We start from the raw sequence: 10,505 nt of genomic DNA, 5'->3' as shown, positions 1-10,505 counted from the left end.
AAGGTGTTAGGTGAGAGGCACTGATTGATTTTTCATTGAAAGGCCTTCATTGTTTATTTAGTTTTGTACGTATAGCACAGCCTTAGCTAACAATAGAATTTTAAAATGAATATAAAATATACAGTTTCTTTGTTGGTACGCAAATAAAAGGTGCTTCGCATTTATTATTATTTCCACTCCTTTTTCCTCCCCAGAGGTTTTTGACTTTTATGCTGAAATTATCTGGGCGGAGGTTGTTGTCAGCTGACTACTTCTTCCTCGTCTGTTTCTTTTGCATCGTTTCTTCCACATATTGTCTTAATAATTTCAAGCACAGGTCAATGAAATGTCTGCGAAACCAACCTGTTTAATAGTGGCGAGTGCGTCTCCTCAAGGTGGGTTCGTTAGTTCGTAGTTTAAATAAGTTTTGTATCGGTGACAGTCCAGTTGTTGTTGAAGCTCGAACAGCATCACCTGCTACAGCTAGCTAAGCAGATGTATACCGTGCTCTTTTAAAGCGTTTAAAATTATATGTTTTGTTCATTCAGGGGTGTCAGCAAAATCTTTCCATCAGTCCTTCAATCTCTGCAGCTCAGCGTTTAACCTCCAGACAGCCACACCTGGGGTAAGACTATCTGAAAGCTAGCAGCTAGTTAGCTTCAACTTCCCTCTGTGACCTCAGCACGTCACTGCGTCAGGCGGTTACGCACCGGTGTCCATGGCAACCGCATAGGAAAAGGATAAAAAGATTTTTTTTCTTTCAACGTGTTTTCTTGGAGCTTTTATGAAAATGGCTTTGAATTTATGAGTGTCTGAAATCCAACCTGTGATCTTAAAAGTTGAGCTGTTCTCTGACAAACACCTTTTACTGAAAGTGCAAACCTTTAAAAATGTATCTCGATCCGTCAACACAACAGGAGTAGAATATCCAGACAAGTGCAAGAAAAAATGTAATTATCTCTTCCAGAAGAGTATAAAATATATAAATGAGACATTAAATAAACAAAAACTTAATAATGTGTTATGGACATAAGCCCCCCCCCCCAAAAAAAAAACATTAAGTCCCCTACATCACTCTAAAGCCCGTTTTCACTATATACCCCGGCTTGGAAGTTTATCTTAATAGAGCACTTGAAATTGTTACAGCTGTGAAGTGAAAATGTTATTCAGGAGTATAAACAGCAATTATTTCCAATATCTGAACAATATGCCAAAGAATGCAGAATAATGAAGCCATGTTTGTAGCATTATTACTGGAGTACATACACACTATTATCAACACTGGATTCACCATGGGTAAACATTTGATTATTCTGGCTAGACTGCAGATATCATGGATAGACATTTTAAGATGTAATCACTGGTCAACACAATGTCACCTCAGTGCTTCATACTACGTGTTAAGTGTCTCTTTGAATTGCAGGGGAAGTCAATAGACTTTGTTGGAGTAGATGAAAGTACAGCTAGATGGGTGCAGGACTTCAATGTGAAACCCTACGCAACACCAGCCAAACTTGAATCTATAGATGGTGAGGATATTCATTCATGGTAATTGGCTCTTCTCTCATCTGCTGACGGTCAGACTCTGTTCATTTATGTCATTTTGACCCTTCCAAGGTGCCCGATACCAGGCACTGCTCATCCCGGACTGTCCTGGAGCGCTGAACGACCTGGCACACAGCGGCTCTCTGCACCGCATTCTCACACAATTCATCTCGCAACAAAGTGAGTCTGGTGCTAATTTTAAAATCTGCACGTCTTTTCTGACATTTTGATGCATGCTGTTTTTCTGTCTGCCCAGAGCCTGTGTGTGCAGTGGGACAGGGAGTGTCAGCCCTGTGTTGTGCCACTGAAGGACAGAGGTGGATTTTCAGCGGCTACAGCTTAACAGGGGTGAGCGTTCTTAGGACACACGAGTCAAATGTGTCTTAATATAGTCATCTAGTTAACATGTTTTCACTGTTTGTCTTACAAGCCGTCAGTGTTTGAACTGGTGCGGAGGCCGGACTTTGCCAACCTGCCCTTGATTGTAGAAGACTTTGTAAAAGACAGCGGTGGATCATACACAGGTGAGCTGACCTGTAGAGCACAGACACTGAATTAATAGATAATGATTTCTCATCATTTCTAAAACCATCTCATGTTCATCTCTGTGTTTTCCAGCAAGTCAAGAAGACGCCCTGCACATAGTCGTAGACAGACACCTAATAACTGGACAGAATATGCAGTCAACCTCACTTGCTGTAAATAATCTAATCCTGCTCTGTACTGCCAAATAAGAAAAAAAAAAGACACCTGGAGCACTCAATTTCAACAGCTTAGTTGTCCCACATTTATATTCATGTAAGTAAACAAACACTTATCTTGAACAAATATTGGAAGATGCTGGGTCAGAGCAGATGTTTGGCAAAACTGCAAATACAACTTCATTACTTGTCAATGTTGTTATTATAAAACGAATAAAAGCCACACAGTTGAATGTCTTGATTTGAATATTAGAAAAAATGAGCACACTTTTTCCAGGAGCAGATGTATTCTTGATGATGGATGAATCTTTTCAACGAGCACAGCTGGTTCCAGGAGCAGAGATGATTTCGAGTTTAGCACTGAACAGATGCTGCCGGTGTCTGTCGCACACAAGCTCCTCCGAACACAAACAAACCCCTTCATTTAAAATTTATACACATTGATGACGATCATGCACCTTTTTGTTGCTGAATGCAGATGTGCTACTGCACTCTGATTGAACTGTACGTTTTTTTCCACAATGAGAAGAAATAAAATGCACTGAAGTACCTTCTGTTTGCTCCAAGAACCTTTTAAATCAGTAAACCTCTGTTTCGTACATGTAGACACAATTTCTCAACATTCATGACCCTCAAACAAGTTGTGTATTAACCAAACCCCATCCATGGCTCATTTCAGAGTTCATTTTGATTTCTCAGAGAGACAAAGAAAAAAACAATAACCTGCATACACCACCGAGTTCTGTGAAAAAGAAAAATCCAAGCTCCATTATCTTCCCCAACAAGTCCATCTCTCAGAGAAGATCATAAAAATAATCCAGTCCTTGTCCTAATTCCCATAAGGAAATTCCTGTTCCCAGCTCAGTAGCTAAAGAGATCCTTTGGTAGATTGACTGCAAAGCAATTAAAATACTGTTAATCTTAAATCACCGTTAACCTAAAATATCATGGCTGTTATTTTCTCTAACAAAAAGTCAAGTTTTACCTTCAGTGACGGATAGTACACCACATGCTTCACCGCATTGTTCCTGACATGAGAGGGAAGGGACAGATGTTGTTAATGGAGGCTCCTGGGAGTTTCAGATTCAAGCCATATGTTGTTGATTCAGTGTGTTACTAAATTAGTACCTCTTGTAGTTGAAATAATGTTCAGCAGAATATTCATCCCACACCAGTTTTGGCCTGTGTTCTCGCAAAATCTCGATGTACCTGCAGGAAATCAGACAAACGTAGAGAGTTGGGAAAATAAACCTTAAAACCTGTCAGTCAGCATTTTGCAATGATTTCCCTCTGCTTCTTATTAGAATATAAAGCTCAGTGTGTTCTTCTAAAGTCTGAAAAGTTTTGATTACTTCATAGAAAATATGCGTTTTCATTGGAAACAGTTGAGGTCACGCATTTCTGAGCAACAAGTGGAGTTTAGCAACATTTGATTGAATATCTGATAACAGCTGTGTGGTTGTTGCCACATCAGTGTCACTCAAATCTAATCAAGCCACGCCCCACACAAAAGATGTATTTTTTCCCTTAAACTCTAAATCTTGTTTATCTGGTCTAGAATATTTTAACAAAAGAATACTTTCAAGGGCAATCCACTTATTTACAGGGATGATTCTGTAAAAAAAAAAAAAAAAAAAATGTTGAGTCACAGACCGCTTTGTGAAATCTTCTAAATGACAAGTCAAATGAGCATCAGTCAGGTTTGAAAATGTAAAAAAATGACATGTATGGGGTGAGAGGAAAGATTACTTGACCAAACATCTGTAGCCTGTTCCTTATCCCTGCTTGAGGCCGGCATTATGGAACGGTATTCAGGATTAGCTGCCGTTTTGGGTGATGTAGGCACCAGGTTTTGACAGCAATTATTGCACATGGAGTAAAAAAAACTTTGGTTCTTGGTCTCTCTAATCAGACTTATCCACAACACTGTGTCATTGCTGGAGGATGGTCTGGCTGTACTTCATTATTATTCTACCACAGAGGGAAAAAAAGCTTTTTTATTTTTGGAAAACAATCACAATCATCTTGAGCAGTGCAACACCCAGGAGGCAGTAATAAGGCCCCTGCAAGATATTCATGGAGGAATCACTGCGGTGGAACATTTGCACACAGAAGCGAGGACTGTCAATGAAATGGATAATTCACCAAAAGAGCCCAGCAGACTTGTCTCAATGCAAGATCCAAGTCGTTAGTAAACTTGCTATTTTCAGCTTATAGGTTGCTGCTCGCAGGTTGTTGTTTACTGTAGCTAAGGGGATTTTAAAAACAATAAATTGCAGAGAGTGGAAGAGGGAAAGAACCAGAGTAAATTACTGCAGTGGAAATACCCCAAATCTGCACTATGAGTCAGAATACTCTAAACAGTGGAGCCTGCTTTTTTCATATAAATGTATTCCTTTTATAGTCCCTTCAAGAATTTTACTGTGGAACAAAAAAAAGTAGTGCCTGTGGCATGTATCCTTAAATGCAACCGGGTTCCAAAATGATCACAGAGCGTCTCTACATGCGTTAGTGATGATGTAAAATGATGATAAGCGTCAGAAATCCCAGCTTGCTGACCACTATGAAATATCCTCCTGACTGGATGTTACATAGGAGGTAGTGAAAGAGTGAACAAGAGAAGGATTTTGGATACAGCACGTATCTGTGGGTCTTGCAGCATCAATTTTAATAATTTTCTGTGAGTCCAACAAAAGTGTAGGAGGGTAATGGTGAATTTGTGAAATACAGTGGTCCCTTGTCTATCGCAGGGGTTACGTTTCAGACCCCCCCGCGATAGGTGAAAATCCGCGAAGTTGCGACGATATTTTTTCATTACTTATATATATTTTTTAGACTTCATAAACCCTCCTCACACAGCGCACCACACCACAGAGCAACACTATGTGCAGCGATCAGACGCTTATGTGAAATGGGCAAGGTGAGATGCTGAATGCTGCTACACACAAGAGACAGAGGAGACTGGTCGCTGAGCCAATCAGCACCCAGTGCTGTACTCTGAGTTTTATTTCAATTAAATATTCTTTGATATGTTTTAACTATTATCTTTTCATATATATATATATATATATATATAGTTTTCATTTATTAGGTTAGAAAATGCTTATTTTACCGCAAAAATAATCAAAATAATGTAGCGATCGCAGAGTCGGTTGCTATGACTGAGCTGTTTTGCTGCAATGCACCATGGGAGTTCAGGGTGTTGGGGGTTTAAATGTCACTATTGTGGTTTATGTTAGAATAGAATAGAATCACTTTATTCATCCCCGAAGGGAAATTCAGTTAGTGTTACTTGTGTTTGTGTGGTTTCGTCAGCCTATTTATTTTTGGTTAAGTGTCATGTTGTCAGAAGTGTGACGTGTAGCGTGTTTGATGACTTCCTGCCACATTTTCAATAGCATCACTCTCTGTATGTCAAAAAAAAAAAAACATCTACCATTTGCAGAGCGCATCAAAGGCAGATATAGCTTCTCCTTTGTTTGAACACAGCTTGCCACATTAGTTAATATATAAAAATGCCTACATACCGCATAATCCCGCGATACAATGAGACCGTGAAAAGTAAACCGCTATATGACGAGGAACCACTGTACTCAAAAGGATTGAAACATTAAAAACAAACAAAACAAACTGTAGCTGCTAAAAAGTAAGTATTCCAGCAATAGTCACAGTATTATCTTACCTTCCGCCAAGAATCGGCTCTGTTCCTTGACTTGCAAAATCAAGGCCATACAAATTGAGACCAATTAAGATCTTTTGCCTCCACTGAGGGTTTGGGGCAAGTTGGAGAACACAGTCTCTCACCCAGGGCAGGGGAGAGCTCGGGCCTGGTCTGTCAAGAAACAACACACACCTCAGTATATTGTCTGAATCTGCTGTGTATCTTCTTGTAGCTGTGAGTCAACATTTCCATTTCTACCTGAAACATATGGACGCCCCTTGTGCCTGTGGACTCACCTGGAACCGCTGGAGTAGTCGTATGTCATGAGGCTGAATCCATCGACGGCCGGAGCCAACTGCTCAAACTCCTCCCTGCCAAACATACCCGGCTGCCCCGTACTGACAAACATGAAAATGACAAACGCTGTTCAGTATCAGTCACACTGATTTTTTTTTTAAGCATTTATAGTTGCAGAATATAAAACTGTTTAATTCACCTTGTCACAGCAGGTGGAATAACAAGAATGCAGTCCAGTCTTTTAGCTTTTAAAATCTCACATATGTGTTTCACCAAATGGACCAGTTCCCTGAAAGGAAAAGATGACACATTTATTTTCTAATTTACCCCAGAAATAAAAAAGTGTCCAATATTGGTCTGGCAATAGAAGAACTCACTTTCTTTTGTTGCCTCCCAGCTGGCTCCACAGCTCCAAGGTGAAGCCATCGAAACCTTCAGTCTGCAAGGCCACAGTATTCACATTAAAGGGACAAAGAACAAACAGAACTCTGTTTCAAGGGAATTAAAGATAAACACTTGACCGTATTACCTTTGCAACATCCACCAGCTCACCTCCCAGCTCCTCAATTTCATCCTCACTTCCCAGCACGCTCATATAATCCTGGTAGGACCAGCCGTCAAATAACAGCCGAGGCACTGAGGGTCAGAAATGCAAAATAAAGCAACTGTTTTGTCGGAACCCACTAGCACTAGTTTCGACTCAGTATCGACTCAGTACCCACTAGCCGAGCCACGCTACACCCATGTTTCTGACGGCACAAGGGTCTAGGGAAGCTCGACAGGGAGGGAGGCGGGCTAAAAGGTTGTCTATCAAATCCCTCTGCAGCAATTGGGTAGGTAAACAACCAATCAACGCAACGAATAGGCTGACGTAGTTCCGAGAGCACCGGCAGATTGTGGCTAAGTCCCGTTAGCTTCCCAACCAGCGGAGCCGCGGAGCCAACTGGTGTGTTAAGGATTTGCCATATCCCGTCGGCATAAGTCCCAATACGTCTTTCTTCTCAATTAAACACTTCAGTGCCATCCTTTGTTTATCTTTCAAGTTGAATTTTAGCTTCAAATCTTTAAGGGCTGTGGCCAAAGCCGAGTCGAAAGATAACTGTTTATTGTGCTGCTTGTTTCTGTCAGAATCGTCACGCCTCTGTCGTCACTTCGTGACGCCCGCCTTCTGACTCTACACTTCATGGTGATTGGTCCGGCCAGTTTTAGGAGCATCCAGCCTCGAGCCTTATGGAGGGTAACTAGACCCACCCTGGCAGAGAATTAAATTCGTTGCCGTGGGTTGTCTAGCGCTGCTAGGCTAGGAACCCACCTGAACTGACACACATCAACAGATCTGACTTTTATTGTAGGCAGTGAGTGAGGAGGACATCAACTCACCCATCCTGACTTTTTGTTAGACTTGCGAACAGCTTTGACCCAGCCTGGAAAGACAAAAGATCATTTTAGTTCATATACATTAGCCATTTGCAGTGATGCTTTTAACCCTCGTGTTGTCCTGCGGGTCAAATTGACCCATTTAAAGTTTGAAAATGTGGAGAAAAATATATTTTCACTGTGAAACTTCTGATGTCCACATTTTCAACATTTTTGGGGAATTTTGGAAAATTTTTTGGTGGAAAAAAGAAATGTTATATCTGATATTTTCTGAAGAACATTCACAAACATTCACAGCAAATTTCACTGGATTTTGGTTGATTTTTTTGTGAATGCTCTTCAGAAAATATCTGAGGTTTTACTTATATATACACACACACACACACACACACACACACATATATATATATATATATATATATATATAAAATCACTTTAGATATTTTTAGGATTTTTTTTAGAAGATTTTTACTCATTTTTTGAAAATATTTACAAGGATTTTCCAGCCAAATTTGGGTGTTTTTTTTAAATAAAACTTTTAAATGAAACTTTTAAGGAATTATTGGAATTTTCTTCCTGAAGGTTTTCCAAATTTTCAGAAATTTTGGGAATTTATTTGCAGAATTTTTGGATTTTTTTCAGAGAAGGAAACAACATTTTTAGTACCCATAAATGAAGACAACAGGAGGGTTAATAAGTAAAATAAAGTAGAGAATTCCCATTTGGCTGTCATTGACGTGAATCATCTACCTGGGTCATGATCGTGGAGTCCCGTAACGTCAAAGGTTTCAGGTCCTCGTCGGCGGAGCTGAAGCCACACTGGAGACACTGATGTTAGTTTGGAGCCAAACGTCTTAGCAATATCATAGCCGTGGGAATTCCACTGCAGGAAGGGAAAATGAGACTTTTAATTCAGATACTGAGTCGAAACTAGTGGCTATCTGATATGGTTTTGCAGGACAAACATCAGTTATTAGTAATCAAATGACTGATGACCATTATGGGGAACTAATGAATGTTTGCAGTAAAATTTTAGTATTGGTATCAAAATTACCGCATTTGTTGAAAAGCCTGAGTTTATTTATATTTAGCATATAGTATAACACAGAAGTGAGCACAAGCCTGTGCAGAATCACTTCTTATCTTCTCTCAAAAGTTGCATTTCCTCCAAGTTCAACAGCAGAGTATTTCCTCTTATGAGCAATCAAAAACAAGTAGTTTAGAAAGAGTACATCAAAAATACAGAGCCCAAAGTTAAAAACTGAATGCAACAAAAGTGAATACATGTTTATTTCAAAGAGAGCTTTCCAACGCTCATCCTTCAATACATACAACCAATTTAAATAGTGCTGTAGTCAGGATGTTGCTCAAGACCACAGATTGGCGATACAGAGAAAAAGCTGCATCAGCGTCAAAGTAGAGCTTTTTAAAATAAATACAGCTTATTCAGGGATAAGTTTCTAAAAATAACGATAACCGGAAAAATGCTGAAATCATGCCTGACGTTTGGCCATGATGATAACTGGACGATCCCTAGTCACAACATACACATAAAATATTAAAGCATAAGTTGAAAATTCTGCAGGAGAATTTATTTTTGCTACGGTCACTCCTGCTCTCCACAGCATGCAAGAAATTTTCCCTTCCTCCAGCATGAGAGATGGAGGCATTGAATAAGTTTACAGATGCAACGCCAGATTACTGTCATGTCAAGCTGTTACTAATATGATTCAAAATCTTATTTTTATTGTTAGCAGCAGTGATAATATAGTTTTTAATCACTGTTTGCTGTATCAAACCTCAGGAAACAACTTAAAATGAACCTAAATGTTCATTTAAGGCAGCCCATAACTAACAGATTTTAAATTTGCCGACACATTTGACAAAAAAAAACAAAAACAAACATCAAATCCACCACAATTGAAAACCTGCAGTTGCATGAATAAATTACTGTCAAAAAAGCTAGCCTTCTGTCAGTTGTATGATACTATTTCTTATTTTAGTATGCAAAAAAAAAAACAACTTTTGGAGTGAATTTTTGCAGTAAAAGACTGTAACACTAGAAGCTTCATTCAGCAACCTCACATTCAGGAAACCATGTGACCTTTTCACTGAATTTTGCAGACTGAGCGGAATCTGAACTTGTCCTTTCTGACTGTTGTGATAACAGTGTTATCAAGAGAAACAGAGAGCGTAGACATGTCGGTGAGTGGACGTCAGACTTACAGGTGTGACATATCCAAGCACTGGACCTTGAAATGTTTTCTTAATGTGGGCACAGTGTCTCTTTTCCTCCTTCACTATGTCCTTCCACTGCAGGTTTGACACCACCAGGCCTCTGTCCAGCACTGACTGTTCAGCTGGAGATGTCTAAAAACAACAAGAGTAAACAGAAACAAAGCACATTTCAGTGACAGATAACCACAAACCTGACAGGACACATGCTGGATAGGGGGCCTCTGTCTGATTCAGGATAATTCTGGTAAGTCCACTGACACCCCAAGCAATTACAGGAGCCCTGCATGACCACACAGGTGAAGTTTCCTCACCTCAGTCTCAGCTTTGTGCGACTTCTTTGCGTCAGTTTTTGAAAGTGTGCCGCTGACCAGCCAGCAGCATGACAAGACATGCAGCAGCACCAACGTCCCTCTCATTTCCAAAAAAGGCGGTGAAATAAAAGAGCAGTAAAATGAAAAATGGTCTCCGTCAGGTGTGCAGGTTTTCAGTGCAGTTGCTTCCTTCCTGACTGAGCTGTGACAGATTCAACAGCAGCAAGTCCTCCTCAGCTCCGACAATAAGCACAGAAGCGGCCCACGACGGCCCGGCTCATGCTGCTGCGACTAAAAACCTGGATTTATGGTGAACACCGTGTCTCTGGCTGTTGCTCGGTAGGTGTCTGTTTGACTGAAAACTCACATCAACGTGTTTCTGAGCGTCAACGAACC

At 40.1% G+C, this 10,505-nt stretch overlaps 2 protein-coding genes across 2 annotated transcripts; one reads left to right on the top strand and one right to left on the bottom strand.

Moving 5' to 3' along the window:
- The first annotated feature begins 221 nt into the window (after positions 1-221).
- Positions 222-2,779, top strand: gatd1 (glutamine amidotransferase class 1 domain containing 1). Its single transcript, XM_022189869.2, has 7 exons — positions 222-374; positions 528-604; positions 1,403-1,508; positions 1,597-1,704; positions 1,781-1,872; positions 1,955-2,048; positions 2,143-2,779. Exons 1-7 carry the CDS (start codon positions 326-328, stop codon positions 2,256-2,258), a joined length of 642 nt encoding a protein of 213 aa, XP_022045561.1. The 5' UTR covers positions 222-325; the 3' UTR covers positions 2,259-2,779.
- chid1 (chitinase domain containing 1) lies at positions 2,288-10,472 on the bottom strand. The gene is made up of 12 exons (XM_051951623.1): positions 10,110-10,472; positions 9,787-9,930; positions 8,311-8,443; positions 7,560-7,607; positions 6,713-6,819; positions 6,561-6,622; positions 6,383-6,472; positions 6,183-6,284; positions 5,908-6,057; positions 3,354-3,434; positions 3,211-3,253; positions 2,288-3,118 (listed from the first exon to the last, which is right to left on the bottom strand). Exons 1-12 carry the CDS (start codon positions 10,212-10,214, stop codon positions 3,020-3,022), a joined length of 1,164 nt encoding a protein of 387 aa, XP_051807583.1. The 5' UTR covers positions 10,215-10,472; the 3' UTR covers positions 2,288-3,019.
- Between the last annotated feature and the right edge of the window lie 33 nt (positions 10,473-10,505).

Source organism: Acanthochromis polyacanthus, chromosome 8, assembly GCF_021347895.1.
Source record: "Acanthochromis polyacanthus isolate Apoly-LR-REF ecotype Palm Island chromosome 8, KAUST_Apoly_ChrSc, whole genome shotgun sequence".
NCBI lineage: Eukaryota > Metazoa > Chordata > Actinopteri > Pomacentridae > Acanthochromis > Acanthochromis polyacanthus.
The sequence above is the reverse complement of the archived record's forward strand: the minus strand, read 5'-3'. Positions and strand labels throughout refer to the sequence as shown.

What these genes read in the sequence shown, in the direction of transcription:
- gatd1 (XM_022189869.2), top strand. Translation starts at nt 326, where the DNA reads ATGTCTGCGAAACCAACCTGTTTAATAGTGGCGAGTGCGTCTCCTCAA. An exon ending in CAAACTTGAATCTATAGATG is followed by an intron (nt 1,509 to 1,596) that starts GTGAGGATATTC and finishes GACCCTTCCAAG; the next exon opens with GTGCCCGATACCAGGCACTG. An exon ending in GCGGCTACAGCTTAACAGGG is followed by an intron (nt 1,873 to 1,954) that starts GTGAGCGTTCTT and finishes TTGTCTTACAAG; the next exon opens with CCGTCAGTGTTTGAACTGGT.
- chid1 (XM_051951623.1), bottom strand. Translation starts at nt 10,214, where the DNA reads ATGAGAGGGACGTTGGTGCTGCTGCATGTCTTGTCATGCTGCTGGCTG. An exon ending in TGCTTGGATATGTCACACCT is followed by an intron (nt 8,444 to 9,786) that starts GTAAGTCTGACG and finishes CCCTTCCTGCAG; the next exon opens with TGGAATTCCCACGGCTATGA. An exon ending in CATTATTTCAACTACAAGAG is followed by an intron (nt 3,254 to 3,353) that starts GTACTAATTTAG and finishes CTCTCATGTCAG; the next exon opens with GAACAATGCGGTGAAGCATG.